Raw genomic sequence first — 24,267 nt, 5'->3', positions numbered from 1 at the left:
AGTAATCCTTTCCTTATTCCCTATTTCCTCTTTATAGGCAACCTTGTCTATGGAAAACAGAAAAGTAGGACAGTTGAATCTATCAGTAAAAACCACAGAGATACAAGGTCTAAATATTGTAAGCAAAGAAATTAGAGACAAGGAAAATGGTAGTTCCAGTGTTTTTAAAAACAGACATCTGCTCTAAAGGGTTTTTTTCTTCGAGGCAGAGACACTGTTTTCACTTTCAGCTCCCCACTGCAGCCATATAACAGTTGATGCAACACAAGTTTTGCTTACTACCTACTGGCTGTAACAGTACTGTATGTGCAAATGGCTAAAATTACAGGAGTGTTAGGCAGAATACCATAAGAAATACTAAGTACAAAGTTTAGTGAATGTTTCACAACAAAAAAAGGCCTGGTTTAACAACTTTGCATACCATGGAACTTGATCATTAAAAGATTATTGATACAAAAAAATCATACAGAATAAAAAGAAAAGTAAAACAAATAATCCTGCCCCTTTAAAAAAAATTGTGGATGTTGTGATTGAGACCAGAGAGAGGAGAGGAGGAGGAAAGGGGCTACTGTGTAGGACCACTTTTACACACAAACACGCACGCGCACACACACACACACACACACACACACACACACGGACACGCACCAGCTTTACCGACAAAGCCAGAAAGTACTGTGTATAACAACCTTCTCAAACACGCACACACCAGTTTACCAAATAAAGACTCTTACTCACACAAGCATGTGCACTTACACACAGACACAGAAAATAAAAAATGCTTTACGCGTACACATGAAGTCAAAGTGTTATAGTAAACAGTACTGTATGTGCGCACAGATGTTGACTAGACGAGTGACATGCGCAGTGAGACTGAGCATGGGAGACGATTACCCAAAATACTGCTCATATTTCAAGACCTCGCTCATTTACTGAATTTAATTTATTTTCAATTTTTGCTCATCCCGCAACTCGCAGACCAAGGTTGATTTAATTAATTTCTCCAGATCATTTGTCTTTTAACTGGCCGATCACATAAACTGATACTATAGTTATGACGCAAAATATAGCCAACAGCCACATCAACATGCCTTCACCAGTCTGGGAATATTACCAAGTCTCCTTAAAAGATTTGCAATATGCAAAGTTTGTTTTCTAAACCAACTGAGGCGACGTCTGCCAAAAGTTTTAACACAACAAAACGTATTTACCGGTTAAGAAAGAAGTTAAGAAACAACAGCATGAATAATTTGAGTTTGAAAACATACCCACAAAGGGAGTAGCTAAGTTGACCTACGCTTAAAAAGCATGAGCCTTACACTGCAGAAAGTAAAAAGACTAAAACCATTTTCACAAAAATAATAATGAAGAGAGAAATAAAAAGCGGTTCCCAGATCTGGCCGAGGCAGCCCCGGTTTATCTTACCACTCAGTGCATGCGGGCTGATGGTAGGCGACTATTCAGTAAGGCTGCACACATTTGGATTAAAAAAAAAATGCAGAAATTCTAATATTTATTTAAAAATGCCTACCCTCGCTGCTTACTAATAATAATCATGAGTAGCCATGATTTGATTTCCAAGTACAAAGTGACTGATGTGTGCGTTTACTTAAAAACGTTCAGTGCAGAATTTTGGCTGGTTATTTATTGACACAGCTTTGTTTCAAGCGCTGCATGTTATAAGAAGTGAGTATAGTGGGGAGTCGCATTTTTTTGTGAAAGCCTTGATGATAGTAAAAGAATGGGAATGTTTTGCTCTTTAGTTGAGCATAGTCTATTCTGTTTGTTTCAGTTTCTTTATAATATAATCTGCTTAAAAAAAATAAGTTAATATGTTGCCTTTCAATAAATAAAGGATGACTGTACAGTATGTGTACTGTGTGTGTCTTTCAAACAGTATTTACTATATATACTAAATTAATAAACAATACTACACAATAAATAAATGTTAAATAGCAATTCCAATAACCCACACACACACCTGTGATCAGCAATCGGTGATCATTTTTGGCCGATTCGGAGTTCTGTGATCAGGGGTCAGCTTCAAATCTCTGATTGGAGCACCCCACCCTAGGGTATCCACGTACTATAACTGGTAAACAAGAGTCTGCACTCTTCCTTAGAGTAATAGATGTATTTTCTTACAAGATACAAAATGAAGTGCTGTCCTAGATGCTGACTTTTGGGCAGACAGGCTAGTTATCACATGCTTTTTAAGTTATTAAATCCTTTTAACTGCTAACTGCAGTTTCATCATTTTGGTAATCTGCTTTTTAGGAACTGATTAATTTCTTTCCATGTTTTGTTTACATTAAATAAGGATTTGTTCAGGATGAGATGCGGCTTGACTATCAGTACAAATTAAGCTTCAATAAAATCTGACTGTAGAAAAATCTCAGCGCTACAAGATCTCAAATGAATAGCTATAAATAGTATACATATATTTTAGCAGCTCAGGGCTCATGTTGGAAAGCAGTTTGTTTTTCTATCTGATTAAACAAATGAAAAAAAAAACACCTTTAATATCTGTCTTTTCATTTGCAGCAACCTTGAAATGTATTTTCCTCACTTCCTGTTTATCTGATCTTGGGTATCCAGGTGAATAACCTACCATTGTAACATCGGCATGCATTAGGGTGTGTTTAGTCTGAATTAAATGTATAATATATGAGATTACATGACATGCTCCCCGCCGTGCATATTTGTTCATACCCCCATTCCACACTCAAATTTGTGCTCGTTTGTTTGGCAGAAATTTGAACCTGGATAAACATAAGATTTCACATTCACTTGCATCCGTAGCAATATCATGTGGTTATCATATTTGGGTGAATTATTCCTGTGTTGTATATTGATCTCTGAGATCTTTTAACCGCTACAATTTTAGCTATCCACTGTAAATCTCTATATAACACTATCCATAGAGGCTGACACCAATGTGCTAGGCTCTGTGGGAACTGGGGTGAGTCAGCTACACATTTTCAAAACTTTAAAACAGAGTTTGCTTTTTTTCTTAGTAATAACTGTTAATAAATGATAATTAACACAACAATACACAAACACTGTAAGCACTGATGACTGCAGTTGAGAATTAAACACAAAGCCGATAAAGCATGACAAAGTCAAACCTACCGAAGAGAAAATGATATTTGATACCATTATCAGCAACAAGACACACCACTTGCTTCCTCCAGCAATATGTCAGGCAAAAGAAGGGGAAAGCTTTCTCCTTTCAGGTCCACATCTGACCCCCCCAACTTCTGGGACTAAGCTAATTAATAAAACTAAAACGTGTCTTAGAGATGGAGCATAGAAAGGAAAATCAACACACATGCAATAACACAGTGGTGTAAGCCAAAGAATCTAAAGAATAAGATTAGCTCATGCTGGGTGTTTCCCTGTGCTCAATATCTAAGCAACAGATATGTAGGACAGTAGAGTAGTGGAACAGTGCAGACTGGCACACAATGCATACTGGGACAAGGCATTTCTCTGTAACTCTGCCTTCATAGTGGCATACCTCAAAGATCTTTACATAGATGCTTTTCAGCAGAACAAAAAAATCTCACTGCAGATAAGACTTGATGCACTGCTGGATCTGATGCCAATCCACACCGGTTGTTCCCATTCTGACATACAGTAAATACCTCGAGGAACCTCCAAGTTGTCTAAATGCACTGCTAGGGTTGTCTACTCTGCAGAGCACAACACACATTTAGATGCTGACTCTGCACCCCGTCTACCCATTTCAGTTTTCACTTTCCGCATCTAGCCAGTGTTTTCTGTCCCTGTTAACACATTCCTTGTTTATTTTCTGTCACCTTCTTTTTTTAAATATTTCTCCATAATTGCAAACTTGCATATTCCGCAGCACAGTGTATCACAGTGTATATATTTTGTGTTTTACCTGCTCTGCCACATGTAACAAAGGCATGTAATTAGCTAATTCATTTGGATGTGCTGGGAGCTGAGAAAACACTAAAATGTGCAGACCAGGATTGGAAACAATTGTGAAAGTCCACCCAGTACATTAAAATTTTGTCAATTTAGTTATTCTTATCCATTCCAAGTCAAGCCAAACCAAACCTAACCAAGCCGAGCCAAACTAAACCAAGCAAAACTAAATCCAGCTCAACTCAAACAAAGCCAAGCCAAACCCAAACAAGCCAAACAAAATCAAGCCAAGCCGAGCCAAGTCAAACTAAAGCAACCCAAACTAAACTAAGGCAAGCCAAACTAAACCATGCCAAGGTAATCCTAGTTAAAATAAACCATGCCAAACTAATCAACCCCAGGTCAAACCAAACGAATTAACCCCAATTAAACCAATATACCACAACATGCCATACCAAGCCATTCCATGCCAATCAAGTTTACGTCAATCCAAGCCAAACCCAGTCATTTTTCCTAGTCTTATTCGCCAGGTCACAGCTTTTGTATGGATTTACCTGTTTAACACTATCTGGATTTTGCTGTGACGCTAACCCTCAATCATCTAACCGACTTATAGAAAATTGAACAATTGCTACAGAGGTGTTACGGCATATATGAATTTAGATAAGTAACATCATTAATAGCCTAATGAAACTGCATTTATATCTACAATGAACACTAATTCAAGCTTCCCCTTTTTGTGTCAGTGCTCTCCGTCCTTATTATATGCGAGTCTCAGCTGGAGTGGTTTTATAACTAGTAGACACAGACACAGACGCTACAACTGGTTTATAAGACATGGAGTCTTTGAGCAGGGAAGCATGGCATTGTGTAATGAAGATGCCCTGAAAAATGTACAATAGCTTAACTATCACCAACATAGTGGCTTTTCAATGTAAAAGGTTAATAATGGACATAGCATGAATATACGGTATATCACAAAACATACAACACTTCTTATTAAGTACTCATTTACATAACAGTATGGAAATCTAAGTATCACACTGTTTAGATTTGCAATAAAAAAATGAAAAAATTGCACACATCTGGAATTTGTTTATTATGCACATTGCATTTGCGATAATGACCGATATCACAATATTACCTTTTTGCCCGTTTTGCGCAGCCCAAGAAGTAGATATGTATTAGTATGCAGCCTTTCAGCATGAGATTCTTTATTTAACTAAACAGGAAATATGTGGTAGCTCTTGTAAATGATTTTTTCTCAACAGTTCTTGCTCAGTATACTCCAGTGTAGTATGGTATTGATTCACGCTCAAATATCCTACACAGGATGAAATTAATAACAGTTACATGCTTAAATCAGACTGAATAAACAGAAACCTATTAGCTTCACATACTGTACACACACAAACACACACACACACACATGTCAGCAGATGGACTTGGGATACCCAGACATTCAGGCTCATATTTTGCACTGAACTCATCCTGGAAGAAGCGTTATCAGAAGAGACACACACTCATGTTTCACATGAGCTTTAACCTTTCCTATATCTCCTACACATCTGCACAAGGAACGATCCACACACACACACACACACTCACATACAGAGAGACATAAAGCTGGATGAGTGTGCTATCCTGCTGAAATAAAGCGTTGCTTGACAATTACACACCCACACAGTGAGTCTGAGCCTCGTGTATTCTCTTACTGCTTACAACCCCATAAATGCAAAGCAGGCAAATCCATCACTCTGTCTACTGCACACTCTGTAAACCAAACCACACACAAATACACACACAGTCCAGTCTATGTTCTGCTGGCTCTGCACCTGACTGTGCGACCTTGTCTTTTCTCCTTCAGGTTGTCTCTGGCACTGGACGTAAACGAGTCCCAAGCTGTCCAATCACACAGGATGCGAGTGTGTACAGTATGTGTAAGTGAGAGAAAGAGAGAGAAAGAGAGAGAGAGAGAGAGAGAGAGAGAGAGAGAGAGAGAGGAAACAAGTGAACCGAACAGGTAACATTCGAAAAGAAAAAGAGTGAGAGAAAGAGTAAGAGAATCTTCATCTAGATATTAGAGAGAAGAAAAAAATGATGTGGCAGTGATGCTTCTGTGGTTTGGTCGGAATGGGACCTTTAACAGAAATGCTTGCATTGTCCAAAGAATCTTTCAGAATGCTAGAACTTTACTTCTGGTTGTGCTACATGCAAACAAGAACCTGTAGTTTTCAAAACTTCATATCGTAATAAATATACTGTATAACAAGGTTCTCCCAGGCTGTCACACTTATACTGAGGGACTAATTGACTTAGTCACAGGAATTTAATTTAAGCAAAATGCACTTTATTTGAACAGCCAAAACATGTTTTTCAGTTACACTGGTTTAGATTTGTGTGTGTATCTGTGTGTGGGCATGTGAAACACGCACTGCTGTCTCTTTCCATAGCAATCCTTCCAGGATGATTGCAGTTCAGTATGTTAGCCTGAACGACTCTGAATAATTGGTCCATCTGTTAATGTGTATGTGTGTGTGTTAGTGTGTTAGTGTGTGTTTATATCTTGGTGAGGACAAAATGTCAACATTTATCTTTAACTTTTACATTTGACTGCTCTTCATAGGTGTAGCGTGTTTTTTTTTTTAAATATCCTTCACTAAAAGAGCCATAAGTGTTAAATTATTGTGTAGACACAGAATTAATAATTATACATTATAATGTGTCAGTGGAAGACCAGCACAAGTGCGTGTGCGCGCGCGCGTGCGTGCATGCGTGCGTGCGTGCGCGCGCTCTGACGAGCAACCTGTCAAGCTGTAAGAAGCAGAGATGAAGGAGTGCGTTTTGTGAATGCAGATAAAAAGACAGGCGGAGTAAATGGACGAGTTTAACAGCCTCCTTTCATCCAGCCGTGCCTCAAACAATCTCTGCAAATCCCTTTTCTCTTTCAGCATCCCTCTGTTCTCTCTCTCCATCACACGCTCTTTTCATGTCAGTTCCATCCTTCTCTCCTTCACACACACACACATACCAACGTGCGAAAACCCTGCCGTGACTGTCAGACTGTCACACTGTTTCCCCGAAGTTCCCCAGACTCCCACGAGAGATCTCTTCACACCTGCCGCAATCAGCGCTCAACTTTTACATGGCTGCCGCATCCTGCATCTCTCTCTCTCTCTCTCTCACACACACACACACACACACTCCATAGCAACATGCACTATGTGCAAAAAAGACAGTGAGAGAGAGAGAGAGAGAGAGAGAGAGAGAGAGAGAGATAAAGCCTCTATTTCGGTCACAATGATTACAGCATACACACACATGCGCGCGCACAACCATACATCAATCCTCTGCAGGATGGCAAGGCGCGCGCTCGCTCGCTGCGATGACATCATTGCCAAAGTGAGGACATGCAGGGGAAAGTGGCGCGGTACTCACAGCATTTGATGAAGCGGTAGTGTGACATGTTATCCTCGTCAGGGCGCCGGAGCGACAGGCTACAAACCGGCACAATGCAGCGCTTAGCTCGCCTTCACCGCCGTGTGCATTATTCAGCTGCAGAGCCGCTTTTCGTGCGCCTTCTGCCTGTCTCTCTCTCCCTCTGATTCCCTCTCGTCCTCGGCGTCAGGATGCAGCAGCGTCGCCTCCCCTGCTCAACCCCGCTCCTCCGCGCGACCATGACCGCAGCACGTGCTGCCGTAATGCCGCTGAGTGACGCGCCGTAAGCCCTGCCCACGACCGCGAACACGCCCCCCTCGCTCCTTCTATCACGGACGCGCGCAGCCGCCACACACCTCTGCGTTGCCTGGCGCACGCGCTTATACGCTCACACACCTTCCCGTGTGAGACCAACGAAAAGCAAGGAAACACAGAGAGAGAGAGAGAGAGAGAGGGGGAGATTGAAGCATGGTAGAGAGAAAGAGAGGACTGAAGATGGTTGTGAAAAGAATAGGACTGAGTAGAGAGGAATAAAAATGGAGGTTTGATGAAAAGAGGGATTTGAGGGAGGTGGGAAGAGAGCGAGAAATTAAGAGAGAGAATCTGGTGCTGCAGTGCGGCTCCTGCAATCCTCACAGCTTAACTTGCAGACAACTACCTTTCACCAGCCACAAATTAGCCATGATATACTGACCTCCATTTACCAGCAAGCGATCAACCATGACAACCTTCATCTTCCGCTAACTGAGGGCCTGAAGTGTGTTGTCTATGTGTGTGTACAGTATGAGTGTACTGTATGTGTAAGTATGAAAGGGGCTCTCATCTGCATCTAAAGGTTTAGGCTACAAAACAACAGGTTTAATTGGCAGTTTGTGTATGTGCTTAGTGTTTAGCACTGTTGCCTTGTACCTTTAGTAGATTAGACTAATTGGCGTTCCCAAATTGCCCGTAGTGTGTGAATAAGTATGTGAGTGTGTGTATGTGCCCTACGATGGATTGGCACCCCATCCAGGGTGTACCCCGCATCATGTCCTAAGTCTCCTGGCATAGGCTCCCGGCCCAGCGAACCTGTATACAGGATAAAGCGCAATCGACGATGAGGGAGTGAGTGAGTGTATATGAGAAGACCACCCCATTTGAAATTGCTAACTGGTGGTGGTTTTGGTGGTTATTATTGGTTGTAAGTGGGGAAATACAGGGTCTATACCAGGGGTATTGAATTGAACTTTAAGAAGATCCGGTCAATACATTTTTCTACAAGCCAAGGTCCAAATTTCAGGTTTGTGTTAGGATTTAGATTTCTCTATATTCCTCTATAAAAAAAATATCAATATATCAATATCAATTTACATTAACTACGTTAAACATACTGTATGGACAGTTTCATCATTGATGGCCTTGTATATTTCCTTGCAGTAGAAAACAAAAATCTTTCACCAATCTGCTGGGGTGTAAATAAATGTGAAAGGACTCTGGTTACTTTGTATTACCAGGCGCTTGAATTTTACACGCCCTAACCTCCGACCACTGTGGAGATGTTTGCTAAACGACACGTGTTTTGTCTCATAATGGAGCTTCAAATTATTGCTTTTTATTAGCTTCACAGTTTTGAAGACAAACTTATTTGAAACCTCCAACAGGAAATAAAAATAAACATATATTGATTATTGATTTGCTGTTTATCCTTAAAGGTTCAAGTTTCATATTCTGAAAATATGCTCTGTCATGCTTTCACTTCTCTTCTGCCCACACTGTCCACTGTAAACTATCATGTTGATTGCCTCTGTTGAGTGATGTGAATAGCCACACCCATGTCGAAGGGAAAAGCGCTATATTAATTATTCTCCTTTATCAGAAAAGCATCAGAATCCAGATAGAACTGACCCAGATTGTGGTCTGCCATTGACTGATGCCTGATCTTTACAGTCCCACCTTCTGCAGGGCCAGAAAGCCATTTCAGAGTTGTAAACTGTGTATTAGTCTCTCGTATGTCATACATTGTTTTAAGTGATCCACTATCACTCAGAATAAATCTATCCTACCATTACCACAAAGATGGAGAGGTATAAAAGAAAACTGCTAAAAATAAAAATAGACTTCAGAGAGAGAAAAAAGGAAAGAGATGATTTGAGAAATATTAAATAAATTTATTTAATCGTGGATTTAAAATTTATAAAAGTTGAAATAAAGAACCCTGCGATGGTTGGCAACCTGTCCAGGGTGTACCCCGTGTCATGCCCAAAGTCTCCTGGATTAGGCTTTTTGTCTCCCCGACCCTGTACAGACTTAGCAGTACAGAAGAATGATTTAATTAATTAATGAAATATAGGTCAAACCCAGAAGGTACCATTGGTATAAGAAACAGGATGTAAAACAGCATTGTGTTATATTCAAAGGATGAAAATATTGCTTAATTGCTTATAAGATTCTAGATTTGAAAACAATGCATGAAAATAATAGAGACATCTCCGGGTAAACAGAAGACAGTTGCAGGAAACTGTCTTCTGATGATGATGGGGATCCAGAGAGAGAAGATGAGTATGTCAGTGAACATTATACTGTACCTTTACTGTACAATGTGATATTTACACAAGGTCATGCCTTATAGATCATCAACAACCTTTCTGGATCACTGCAAGAGCTGAAACTCCCCTCTCCCCAACCTGTGCTACAATCAGACCCCCTGCAGCAATAAACTAGCAATGACACACACACACACACACACACACACACACACACACACACACCTGGTGATGTATAAAGCCAGAGAGGCAGGGAGTTGTCAGCTCCTGTCCCAGTTTCATCCTCTGGAGACTCAGCCCTGAAAGGTTGGCGGGTCAAAAAGAAATTTTACTGTGACTGAAACAAAATGAATAGAGACATTTTTCATCCTTGCTAAATATTTCTCCAAGCTTTAAGTAAAAGACAGAAATCATGGGAGGGTTCCCCTGTAAACGAGGTAAAAAGTAGAACAATGATATTCTTATTTATGCTAAACACCAGAGTAGAAAAAGGTAATAAAAAAAAGGATCTGAGGATGACTTGTGAGGAAAAAAGGGTTGTCTATTTATATAGGTAAGCCTGTGAAAATAGCACAAATGTCAGGGCTTACACACTCCTGGGAAATGAATATGTAACAATGGCTGTCAATTTTCAAGGACTATGCTTCTGGACAGAATATCGATTAAAATTGGACAGCGTTAGAGAGATCATAGTGGAGATCCCGGGACCTTTTAAGCATTCTGTTCATTTTTTTTATTCCTAAAATCATTTTTGTATTTAATTATTGTATTCATTTTGCAAATTTATTGTTCAATTTTGCATAAAAGCAAAAAATATTGCAATGGCAAAAAAAGTTAGAAAATATATCAGGTTTTTTTTAAAGGTAGGCACAGCTAAGTGAGCTCACCCACTGACTAATGCTATAGGAACAGAGTTGTATCCTTACCCTTCATCACATACATAAATATAAAGTGACTTCAAATGGGGGGGAAGGTAACACTTCTGCCCTTCAGGAGGACTGAAATATATCACTAACTCCAAGCATGACCAGCACAAGCATCTGGACCACAAATGTTATAGACATTTATTACTCCTTTTAGCATAATGAAAAGGAGATCCACAGATAAAAAGGTCATCTTCTGGTCATTAATAACACTAGCCATTTAGTTCATGCTTCCCCAGGGCTCACTTGAGGAAGTCATTGCTCATTACTCAAATGGTTCCCGTAAGACACAGTGCATGTTATAGACACCTTACCTATCAGTCCAAGAACTACTGTTAAGTCAGTTAACAAATTGCCCTGTTTATTCATCTGATTGGGTTTCACATGGAGAAATTATATTTAAAGATCTTCAAGTCCACAGGGTGCATAGCAATTGGATCTTAATTCATAGTTAATACCAAACAAACAAAAAAATACACACACAAAAAAAAGTTATACTGTTAAAGGAAAATAATGAGTCACCTAGAATTGTTCTATTCCTCTATTCAATTTGGGCAAAAAATTGCATGTTGCATGTTTTAATAATTTACAGTTAAATTAATGAAACATCCACCATGTGTACTTTCTTAGTACAGAAACAATAATAAACTAGAAAAAGCTATTCTACTAATGTTTACCAATAAAAATAAAAAAAATTGTTTTCAAAAAAAGTGATTTAAAAAGATTTGTTTTATTTAGCTTATTCTAGTTCATTATCGTTTCTGTATTAACAAAGTACACATGGCGGGTGTTCCATTAAGCCTGAAGCCTACCCCAGGGCACTCAGGCACGAGGCAGGGTACATCCTGGAAGAGGTGCCAATCTATCACAAGGCACACATGCCAAATAACCAATCGGCATGTCTCTGGACTGTGGGAAAAAAACAGAACCATTGCACACAGAGAACATGCAGACTCCATGCACACAGACCGACGTGGGAATCAAACCCAGGGCCTGAAGGTGCAAGGCAACAGTTCCAACCACTATGTATAGTTATACTTCTATAAATTAAAACCAATTTCATTTCCAACAGCTGTCAGAGATTGTGCAATGGTGGTCAAATGTATTAAAACAACATATGTTCGTGTACATCTGGCTGAAGATAAGTAACTGAAACTGGCTATGTGAAAATAGCATTCTGCTTCCGAAGTCTTGGCCTGGGTCATCTCCAGACCTAACTCCAACAGAAAACTGCAAAAAAGATAGTATCAGTCATGAAATTATATTCTGAACTTTATTTCAGGAAGCAATCAAGCAGGCATAGATTGAGCAAGTGATACCAGAGTACTATAGACATCCTTTTGGCTCTATGCTAGTTGGATCCAGCAGGTTTTGATGAATAAAGGACTTCATACTACTACAGTTTCACTGCATAAAATAAGAAATTCTTATTATTATTTTGATTGTCATTACTTTAAAAAATTTGGGACGTCGCATTTGTCTCAATGCATTTTGCCACAACTGTACATATGATGTATAAGCTTACATGTCAACTTATTCGCCCCGGAAACTCTGTCATGCTGTTTTTATTTTTATATTTTGTACAAGGCTCTTAATGTATTGATGATAGAGAAGATACACTTCTGTCCCTATCAAAAAGAAGCATGCAGCAGGTTATAGTCATATGCAAGTGCAGTGTCTAATCACTCACTCCCTTTTACCCCTAATGTCCCCTGAGGCAAATATTGTATGATATAGTATCCTGTGGTTTAATACATTTTTACATTATGTACATTTATTTTAAGATTTATGATTGAATGATATGCAGTATAATTAAAAATATCTGTGATTTCTACTGCTCTTCTTTTCATGATTCATCTTTACCAAAACTTTTTTTCCAACCACATTTTTAAAGTTAATGCTTCAGAAATATCCTCCCAAATTTTAATAATGCATTGGAATGTTTTTAACCCAATTCCAGTAATTTTCAAATCTCTTTAGTTGTTTTCTTTGTTTAATGCAGATCAATAATTTCACTCTTTCACCCAACAGTTGCATAAACCAAATTAGTCTTAAAACTCTGCAAGTGAATTAGGCTAATGAAATTGCATGCATTACAAGAGTGGAAATTAATCTCTGTGGCCACAACATTTGTCTCTCTTTAAAAAAAAAATGCACATGTACATTTTAAAAGGATTATGGAAATGTATTTATTTTACTCTATAACACTGTTTATGTGTGAGTGCATTTATGATGAGCGCTGGCAGACAGAAATCAGGACCCCACTCAAAGCTCCAGCTTTTGTTGCATATTAAAATTAGGTCACTGTAACTGTAAATATTTATGCAACAAAAACAACATGCAAATATGCCTATTTAAATCATTTTACCTGCTTTTCAATTAATCCTAGAGATATTCTCAGTTTATGATCCTTGTGTACGCAAGGTCTATAATGTACAGAGAATGTTTTTTTTTTTTTGGCATTTAGCAATGGCTTTTATGCTGCTAGCAGAGGTAAAGAGAGAATAAGATTATTTTTAGTGAGCACCCCAAAGGCCACCATGCTATTCTGAGTAATGCAGAGGAACGGATGTCAGTTGTGACAATGGTTCAGTATTCTCTCTCTCTCTCTCTCTCTCTCACACACACACACACACACACACACACACACACACACACACACACACACACACACCAGGTTTTGTGAAATTCAAGTATACATATAGGTTTACACATTTAATCTAAAAAAATACAGTTATATTCAAAGGTTAGAACTGTACTTTTATACTAAGGGTAGTAACACATAAACACATAACATTGTGTACTTTTTTTTACATTTTTATTTTAAAAAATCATCTGTTATTTATTTATTTATTTTTTTTAGAAAAAAAGAAGGCAAAACAAAAACATGTGGGCAATACTACTGTAAGTACCCCCACTCCCCCCATAATTTAATAGCTTGTAAATCTGCATTTAAGCGCAATAACATGAATTAATAATTCACTGACTAATTGTGGAGGAATTTGAGCCCATTCTTGTTTGCTCAGGTTAATAGAGGTTTTGGGGGATTCACCCAAAGCCCAGATTATCCTGTTTTTCAGCAAACATGGCACTGGCTTTTAGTCATTTCACTGCATATCAATCTGTGTATGGTTGTGTATTTAAATTTGGCATTAAGGTCAAACAACTCCTCTTTGGTCTCGTTTGTCTTTAGGACAGTCTTGTGCTTTGTTCAGATGCGAACCTCAATAATGGTTCCATGTTCTTTTTAGACAGAAGAGGCTTTCTCCTGGCAACCTCCTTTAAAAGTCTTTATCTAATTGTACTGTCATGGACTTTAACATTTAGATGCTCAGTGAAGCTGAGATGTGGCCCTTGTTTTTTTTTTTTTTCTGTCTCTCTGAGCATTGCATGATCTGACCTTGGGGTGAATGTGCTGGGATGTCCACTACTGGATACAGGACTCGCCAACTGTTTTAAATACTTGTCACGTGAATAATTTTTCTTACTGTAGAATAATGAATTACAAATTGTTCGCAAATGATTTTCTAATACTTTCCAAAACAAAAAAAATTACAACAATTAATGATCTAAGACAATTGCCCATGTTCTTTTCCCTCTTCATGTTAACACACACCTGAATGCTCTAGACCAGCAAACCAAAACTTCTGCTTTTATAGTGGCCTGCACACCTGCTGATGATCAATTAATCAGAAGCTGATGATTAGCAACACCTGGCTGCAACTTACCCTTTTAAATCCTGTTGAAGCTGTAAGAGGGTACACAGTATTGCAGTATTGCCCACAGTTCTTTTTTCTTTTTGGCTTCATTTTTGTTAAAGAAAAAATTACACAGTGAAAAAAAAGTTATATGATACAGTATATGTATTTGCCTAATACTGATTACTAAAGATTTGCTCTGATCAAGTTATTTGTATGTTTATTTAAAAAGGGAAGTACTAACTTTTGAACATGATCGTATATAATTTACCTATAAAAATGTTCATGCACAGATACTATATGCATGTACTATATGAATATATTCTTTCTATAGGTAAATTACCTATTTGCAATTAGAAATGTGTACACTTACAGTAATTACAACGAAAATATTTTACCCATAACCTTTTTCTAACCTAAATGCTGTGTTGCTAGGACAATCTTGCTTGCAGTTTTTTGTTTTTTTTGTTTTTTCTACATATTCCAGGGGATTTTCATGCCTAAACAAACACACACAAACACGCACACACAGACACACACACGCACACTAATAACTACATGCCTTATTCCCTACTGTGTAAGTACTTCTGTAATATTTGGTATGCAAACCTCAGTGAAATGCAGGCTATACAATAAATATATTGAAAGACAACTGCTGCATGACAACTGACTTTCCAGTCATTCTCACAACCAAAGCATTTTGATTATGGGCTAAAAATAGGTTGATGCAATTTTGTTTATAGGAAATATCCTTACTCACAAGTTTTCAAAACCTGGTTGTGGATAAGCCCCTGTTCACCCTACAGATTCAGTTCACAGTCCGCCTATCACAGTTTTCCTGCTCCCAACACACCCATTTAATTGTAGATTTGCTGATTAGCTAATCAAGTGTGTTCTAGTGGGAAATACTACAACGTGCAGGACAGGGTGTACTCATTGACATTTGTCTGTGAGAACAGAAACTGGACAGTTGTTAAAAAAAAAACTTGTCAGATGCCTGTTCTTGGCTGACAGCATCGGAATCTGATGTGTTCTTTTGCTGTTGTAGCCCATCTGCCTCAAGGTTCAGTATATAGTCTGTTCTGCAACGCTTGTTTTGCTCACAACAGTTGTAAAAAGTGGCGATGATTCCAGGCCGCTCAAAGTCTGGCCAAACAATTTTTCTTTGTCCTCCCTCAACAATGTGTTTCTGCCAACAGAACAGTGCTACTGACTGAAGAACCCAAATATATACATATATCATGGATACAAAGGAAGGCAAATAGATTTTATAATAAACTGTGTGAACCAACATTTGTTGCCATTGGTTATGACTACTGTTTGTTTTCTTATTTTCAGATTGGAATATACCCATCTCCAAGTAGGCAGACATAAAAAAATAGAATTTAAATAATAATAATAATAATAATAATAATAATAATAATAATGGACAAAGAGTGGACAGTCCCAAAGACAAATAGTTATCACTCATGAAATAGCGCTTTCTACTGTTAGCAGAATTATAGACTAAAAGATCATTAAAGCCATGACCTGCTTGACCTGGGCTTTCTGAATGACGTCATTATGCTGTTTGAAAACTTGTTGAGATAACCCTTGCTTGCTCAGAGAGTGTAAAAAGTTATGCTGCATACAATTAATCATAAAACTATTTAGTTCTTGCATTTCTATGTGTACTGTACAGTAGATATAGAAACATATACAGGTTGGGTAAAAAGTAACTAGGCATTTACAACTGGTAATAAAGTCCATACGAATTGTACATGTACATTTACTTTATTACATAGGAAAATGTAAGCAAATCTTGAAATTGCAATGTAGGCACAAGTGGCCGCGGATGAAATGCACAGTCTTCTAAATAAGGTTGTTTGGGATATTGCTGTGAACTTCCTGAATCCGTGCCTCTAAGTCCTGTGCAGTGGGCTTTGTCCTGTACACCTCCTCCTTTTCATAGCCCCACAGGAAAAAAAAAATTAATGGCGTGAGATCTAAACTGGTTGGAGGCCATTCCTGGATAGGCTAGTCCAAGTACTGGAAAAACAGATGCGTCTTAAGTCGTCGTTGAAAGATAGTAATTAAATTAAATATTGCCTAGTTAATTTTCACCCATTCTGTAGATATATTGTATACAGCCATGCACGACCATCCAACACATAACTCACAGAATTTCTTGAAAATCCAGGTCTCAACTTGACTCTCGACTCTTGTCTCGGGGTCTCAACTAAAGCATCAACGATACTAATTAACCCAGCTAAGTTGAAGGCAGGTCTGTTTGAGCTGCTATTGCAGCGAATGTTTAATAAACACTCCTACTACACCACTCCATCACACCCACTCACCAGCTCACCAGGCAGCCAGCGATGTGATTACACAGGGTACGGTGATCACTCAGCATGATCCAGACCTTCTGAAACAGTTCATCACTGTGTGTGTGTGTGTGTGTGTGTGTGTGTGTGTGTGTGTGTGTGTGTGTGTGTGTTTAAGAGAGAGAGACATAGAGAGAATGGAGAATGTGAAATAACCAGGAAGAATAGAGGGAATAGAAAAAAAAGAGCCTTTGGCAAGCATGTTTCATATAAACTGTGAAAAACTAACCACTCCGGCTCAGAGAACCTGGAGGCTAAAGTAAATCAGCTTCTCTCAGTTACTGCTATAGCACCACAAAGAGAGCGAAATAATGTTGATGAATTGTCTTCTGAGTGTATAAAGTGATATAAATATAAATAAATGTTTCACCGAATGTGTGACATGTTTGTTACAGACATCTGGAGAGATTTTTTTTTCATAATTCTCTACATTCTACCTTCAAAATAGATAAAAGAAACAGCAGAGTATTGCTTTGTCAGATAGGGTTCCTTGTCAAAGCCGCTTAAAGAAAGCAGATAATTTATACTGTAAATTATTCAAGTCTCTCCAACTTTTTTAATGACTTGTTGCACCTAGGATTTTTTTGTTAGCTTTTAGTACGGAAATTATTATTTCAAGTTGTGGGAACAATGCTAGTAATAATAAGGATTTAAATTTGTGTAGATTTTGTTTTATATTTAGTGTACAGTATACAGCTGGCTATGCCTTACTCATCTGCATGTCAGAGGCTATGTTCATATTACCAGCCTAAAGGGACGCAAATCCAATTTACTCTGATGTGACACAGATCATATTTTTATGGCTGTCTAAATAAATCTAATGCTTTTTTTAGATCTGAGTCACTTTCATCTCAGATCATACTGTATAAAATAACAGGTCTTTGAGGGTCAGAAATCTGGCTGATAAGCTAGTGGTTAAATACTTATTTGACACAGTAATTCACGAATAAATTGTTAAAAATCATACAATGTAATGTCTGGATTTTTCTTTTTAGATTCTGTCTCTCGCAGTGGAAATGCACCTATGCTAAAAACTGTTGACCCCTCCATGATTTCTAAGTAAGAGAACTTGCAAAAAAAATCACAGGGTGATCAAATACTTATTGACCTCACTGTATCAGAATTCCTGTGACTTTTTGTCTCTTCTCATGAGTAGAGTGCTGACTGACGTGAGTCAGCACTGACTTTATATATTTTATACCAGTGCTAGCACAAGCTGCTAAATCCGCTAAAGCAGCTAACTTCTTATTATCATCCAAGCATCCATTTTGCTAAAATACCTTCCATTGTTGGAAATGGTGAGTGGTCGCATAAATATGATGTGTTTTAGCCCAGCTGGTGGATGTGTGCATGTGTGCCATTTCAGAGGACAGACGCGTTAGCCTTAGAGTCATATAAAAATCACTTGTAGTTATGAATGTGAACTGTCATCACTGTCGTACAAATAATGCAATTAAACAATGTGGCTTGTAATGTAAAGGTAGCCAGGGGGGATAGTAAACCATGCTAAGGATCAAACCTTACACCGCAAACAACAGTACAGTATGGCAGCAGTGCTACCTACTGTATGACCTTACAGACTGAGGAAGCAGCCATATTCTTTCTTTGTTTAGGGCAATAACGTCTTTAATTAATGTTGCAATTTTGGGGATTTTCACTGGATCCTTTTTCTGCTTTACCATGCATTAGTAAATAACCTTAAACTAAATAAACTAACACAACACAAACCATATCATTGAACTTGGGACTGTAGCTGTATATGGTGTATACAACATTTTAGATTAACACAACTTTAAATAATTAGTTGACTACACTTTAATTAAGCTAATACAAATTCTTAAGAGCAAAAAGTCACTAAATACTTTTAGACCAGAGATACTTAAAATGTTTAAGTTTATCTACTTAAAAAGCACAGAGTATCTGTATCTACTGGGAGACTTCAGCAAACCTGAACAGCACAAACATGTCATTATGTGACAGCAGGAAAGATTTCTGTTACATATAACCTTCAGAAAAAGCCAACTGAAAGTGCTGCCTGTCTTCAGGCTATTACATTAGCAAATGGCCAGCTAGCTCGCTAACCAGTATACATGTGGGAATTCTTTTTGTTGCCTGTTAAGATCAAATCTATTTTAGCTTTCCATTCCTGGTAAAAATGGGTTCAAGGACATTTCCAAAGCAACTGAATGGCATTTAGCAAAATGTACTACTTTCTCTACCTAGGTGAAATAAAAATGTATTTAAATATAAACATAAATCCCAAACAATTTGCCCTCTTGGAGATGTAACTGTCATCAATTTAATTTATAAATGAGGTGTTGTTGTCATCGAAATTAATGTTGAACAATCATTTCTTCAGACCTTTTTGTTCAGTTGTAAGCTGAGCTGGACTTTCTGTGTTAAGACAAGAAGAGGCAGGTAATAAACGGATAGCTTTAGAATTCAAAATTGAGCCTAGGCCTTAGTCTTTCTACATATTATTTACTGATCGTCAAGTTTGTCACCCAAACATGAATACAACGTAAGAAAATTGGGGTTAAACTCCACAACCCTCGTTCCATGCAAAAATGCTTTTTTTATGTTCAGCGGAGGCTCATGTGAAGCTTCTGCAGTCTGAGTGAGGTAAGTTCAGTGGGTATCTCTTAAAGGTATGGTGTACTTTATTAGTTACAAAATCTCAAAAAACAAAAAACTCGTTTCTTTCCCGGTACGGCTAGTTCCAGTTAGCCATATAAGTAGTTTCAGAGAAAGCTTCATACAGTACTGTACTGCATGGAACAACGTTGTGAAATTTGGCCCTTATTACTTACATAATACTCATGTTCTCAGCAATAAATTGCAGAGCAGCAAAATAAAAAACGATAAAAATACCTATGTTAATGTGCTTTTATGCTAATTTTGATTTAGAAAAAAAAATCCCTTTAATTGGCTAGCTGGGCTAAGCTCCTCTGTCTTTCATAAATAAAAAACATAAATGTAAGGTGTACATTTAATTTTTTTAAAAAAGAGTGCATCAGTAATACATGCCCTCCCTTATTCATACTACACCATCATTGTGCCCTAATGATGTAATACATTCCTCAGCCTTAATTGTTTCATTATCAAGTGGATAAGTGGATATAAGATTTTTGCCCTCACGTCCTGACCCTGCCATAACTGTTGTGAAATAAAGCAAAACTGAAAGTTTTTAATCTGTTGGTCTTGATTTGTCTTTTTCTTTCCTGAGTCAGGCGAGTTCTCTATGGCATTCTCATTTACATTCACAGTTACCCACAAAGCCAGACACGTGCACATATTCTCCACAGGACACAACTTGCCACAGGACAAATCACACAGAAAGATCAGTGATTAATAGCCTATTAACTGTTATAGCCAGGAGCGAGAGAGAGAGAGAGAGAGAGAGAGAGGGAGAAAGGAAGAGAGAAAGGGAGAGAGAGCAAAGACTAACATTTGGACTTCTCAATTTTTCCACTGCATAAAATCCTGCAACATTTACTTCACCCACCGCACCTCTGACTCTGTGTAATAACACAACTCAAATGGAAGAATGCCTGTGTTTCCATAAACAACTACAGTTAAACACAAGGCAGTAAGTATAAGCATATAACACATTCATTGTGTCCTTGGCTTACCTTACAAATGACGCCTTTCTCCGAGGGTGCGTCCTGTAACACATCACTCTTACTTGTTTCTGTATCTCTCATACACATTGAGGAGAGTGTGTGCACACACCCACAGCTGTTCCCACTGCAGTCACCACATTCCCAAACATTGCCTTCATGCACTCAGCTGTTTGAAAAGCGAGCTGCTCATGCCCATTCGAATCACAGGGAGGAACAGCGCGAGAGACAAATGATCTGAAGTTGTTCTGTACATCCTGAACAGAATATGAAAAGAGCAGTTCAGTTTCTCAGGTATAGGACGTGTAGAGAACTACAGGCTAGTATTTTTGCTTCTGTCACCACCTTTTGGAAAGTAAAGGCTTAATTAAAAGTAAAGGAAATGATATGTTAAGATATGTGGGAAATTATAGCAACAGAAATTAACAAAGTGAGCAAGGAAGTATTTGTACAGAATGATATGATTCAGCTTTAAAGTATGTGATAAAAGCATTGATATAAGTCCACCATCAATGATTTGATAAATGAAACATTAGCAAAGGAAACAACTTTAAATGGATAATATATGGAAGAAATCAGGGAGATTCACTTTTTTGGCATTGAATAAAAAGAGGTAGTCTCTATGAAAATGTTTTAATTTTGTTCTGTGTCTTATGTGTTATTTTTGTAACTGTGTGTCTAATTTCTTAATCATTTTCTATCCTGCCCATCCTGTACTGGGTTGCCGGAGGCCTTGGGGCACCTATTGCAGGAGAGTGAGAAGGTTACAAGGGTACATGCTGCCAATTTGGGAATGTCAATTAGCCTAATCTGCATGTCTTTGGACTGTGGGAGAAAACCAGAGTAGTCAGAGGAAACCCACCAAGGACAGAGAGAACATGCAAATTCTATGCAAACAGACCCCAAGGAGGACTCGAACCTGGACGCAAGGCCATGATTCTAACCACTACGCCACTGTGCCACCCTAATCCGAGAATGAACTGCAAAAAAGGTTTCAAGTGGTAATTTCATGTTTTAGCCACACAGTTTCCTTCACAATCCTCAGGGTTCAATTCTGACCCTGGGTGACTTTCTATTTAGAGTTTTGCATGTTTTCCTCATGTTTGTGTGTTTCAGCAGTGATGGTTCAGTGATCTATCCTGATCATTTCCTTCCTTAAACCAAACCAAAACAGGATAAACAGGTTGGTGAAAATATATATAACCTCTAACTATTACATTTTCTTTCTACAAAATTGCTACAAACATGATTTATTGCATTTCTTAGCTTTGGATTAGGTCTCTCATATTAGAAAAAATGCGATAAAGCAAAAATGAAAGCGCTAATTTTGGAAGCAGTCCAAATGTGCTCTCCAGATGTACATTACATAGCCAAAAGATGGTCTAACACATTGCTTTCATCCCTCCTGTCTCGAAACAGGACGGACACATCCCTAGAGCCAGGAGGCCCAGATATCTCTCTGTCTCTTTCTCTCTCTCTCTCTTTCTCTCACACACACACAACACTGATGAGCCATGTGGTGGCAGTACATTTCTCCCCAGAGACAGAGCGTACAAGGGAAGCAGGATCTGAACACAGACGTGCACATCAGATGATCTGATTATAAACACACACACACACACACACACAACCACTCATGTACACACACACAACCACTCATGTACACACACACACACACACACACACACACACAAACACACACACACACACACGCACACACACACACACACACTCATGTACACACACACACACACACGCACAAACACACACACACACACACACACACACACACACACACACTTGCTCCATCTTCTGTGATGTAAACAAACCCGTGTCTAAGCAACCTACTCTCTTAGTGGAATACACTATTCTGTATGGAGAGAGAAAGAGAGAGAGAGAAGTGTAAAAATAGACAGCACAATTGTAATTCCTTAAAGCCACCTGATGGGGGCAATCTGTTCACATCAAGAGTACAGCCATGCAGTCAGGCGCTACACACAGCCAGATTAAGCGGCGCAATTTCCCACTCTACTCAATCAGCAACTACACACATTTCCAACTCATTAGGTATTCATTATTCCGTCTCAGTTTTCGAAAATGGACAAGTCTTACTAGCCGTAGAAATAACCACATGTTTCTCCTTAATGCATCGCGCGGAAAACCGAGCCTGACACATAGCTGACGGGAATGTCAGTTCTTACATCAGTAGATTCTTACACTCAAACTTAGACTGTATGGAATATGCATGTCTGAGCTGACTGCCCTCTTCGGAGACGATCTGTATAGATTTAAATGAGCAGCTTAATGAACCCAGATGCATAATGAGAAAGATGAATAATTGATTGCGCTGAAGTGGAATCGCTGATCTTGTTCCTGCTAATATGCAGATCTTCAGCGGAAAGCCGACTTGCAAAGATACGAAAATGGACCTGTTTGTGGAAAAATAAAGCATGAGCATCTGCTGCGAGCGCACAGACCATCAGCACACGCATATTTCTGCACCGAGCTTCCAATTAAAATACTACTATCCTGACCTTTAACCCTTGTTCACTATATGTCTGGGAAAGGTCACCAGGTCACTTTGGCATCAATCACACATGGCGCATATACATAGCGCCTGGGAGAAAGCACAACCCTGGTTAAACACGAAACATTCCATTAAAGGAGACCTCCATAAATTTAAATCTTATACACACCCCTCCTCCAGACACACACACACAAGCCTCTATATCCTACACATGGCATTGACACAGTGATGCTTAAACAATATGTGAGAAGATGGTGAGTTCATATTAAAGGAATCAATCATGCACACGGTGAGTAAACCAAAAAAACACACAACCACACCTGTACATGTATATCAAGCATAGTCACACACACACACACACACAAACAGCCATGTGGTCACCACCAATGGGGTTTCACTTGGTTCAAGTCCAGATGAGCATTAGAGACTTAATCTCACAAGTGCAGGCGGTGACTAGGCGCCCATTTGTCATCATCATGTCAGCGACCTTGGACAGATTGTTAACATGCTGAGACTGATGACAGAAAAGGAGAGCAATAGCAGAACAAATGTGCATTTCCATGCACATTAGAAACTCAAACTGAATTGCTCATACTCGTACTCCTGCACACGCACCCTTACACTACATAGACAACGTTACACATAGAGTTGACCCGACTGCATATGTGGTAGCTACAGTACATACACATACATAGCTTAGAATAGATGCACACTCTCACACTTTATCCATACACTCGTTCATGCTCAAACCATACATGTCAACAATAATGAGTATCTGGTTCTAAAGACACAGCTAATAACACCAAAGGAGGGTCAAAGAACTCCACCTGGGAATGACAAAAATAATTCTGAGACATAACACATGAAGGGACGATAAAAAGAGTGTGACATACCAGAGATCCCGTCCTCAGAAAAGAAGAAGGAGAAGGTGAAGCAAGGAGTGTTGAGATAGTAAGAGAGAGCGCGCGAGAGAGAGAGTGGGAGAGAGAGAGTGGGAGAGAGAGAGTGGGAGAGAGAGAGAGAGAGAGAGGAGGCATGCACGAGTGATGAAGAAAAACGTGCGTCTGCGTACGCCTCTGCTTTTCTCCACCAAATCAATTTCACACTCTCTCACCTCCCAGTCGCCATGATGTCATTCATTCATTCGTTCGGTGTTACCATGGCAACCCGGAGCGGCGTGCTTGGGCTGTCTGGGCGAGTCCTTCTGATATCTCTGTCCCACCCTCTCACCCCTCCCACACACACACACACACACACACACACACACACACACCCTCCTACC

At 38.8% G+C, this 24,267-nt stretch overlaps 1 protein-coding gene across 3 annotated transcripts in view; it reads right to left on the bottom strand.

Moving 5' to 3' along the window:
* myo16 (myosin XVI) overlaps positions 1-23,990 on the bottom strand; it is a 132,141-nt gene extending 108,151 nt beyond the window's left edge. For 2 of the 3 annotated variants that reach the window (XM_053496129.1, XM_053496131.1), the window contains exon 1: positions 7,333-7,509. In XM_053496129.1, coding sequence (XP_053352104.1) covers positions 7,333-7,360 — 28 coding nt within the window. In that variant the 5' untranslated portion in view covers positions 7,361-7,509. Of the gene's footprint in view, positions 1-7,332; positions 7,510-23,878 lie in introns of those variants that run through there. The other variant, XM_053496130.1, reaches the window with a different exon arrangement.
* Between the last annotated feature and the right edge of the window lie 277 nt (positions 23,991-24,267).

Source organism: Clarias gariepinus, chromosome 5 (genome assembly GCF_024256425.1).
Source record: "Clarias gariepinus isolate MV-2021 ecotype Netherlands chromosome 5, CGAR_prim_01v2, whole genome shotgun sequence".
Classification (NCBI taxonomy): Eukaryota; Metazoa; Chordata; class Actinopteri; order Siluriformes; family Clariidae; genus Clarias; species Clarias gariepinus.
Note: the sequence above shows the minus strand (reverse complement) of the source record. Positions and strands in the feature narration are given on the sequence as shown.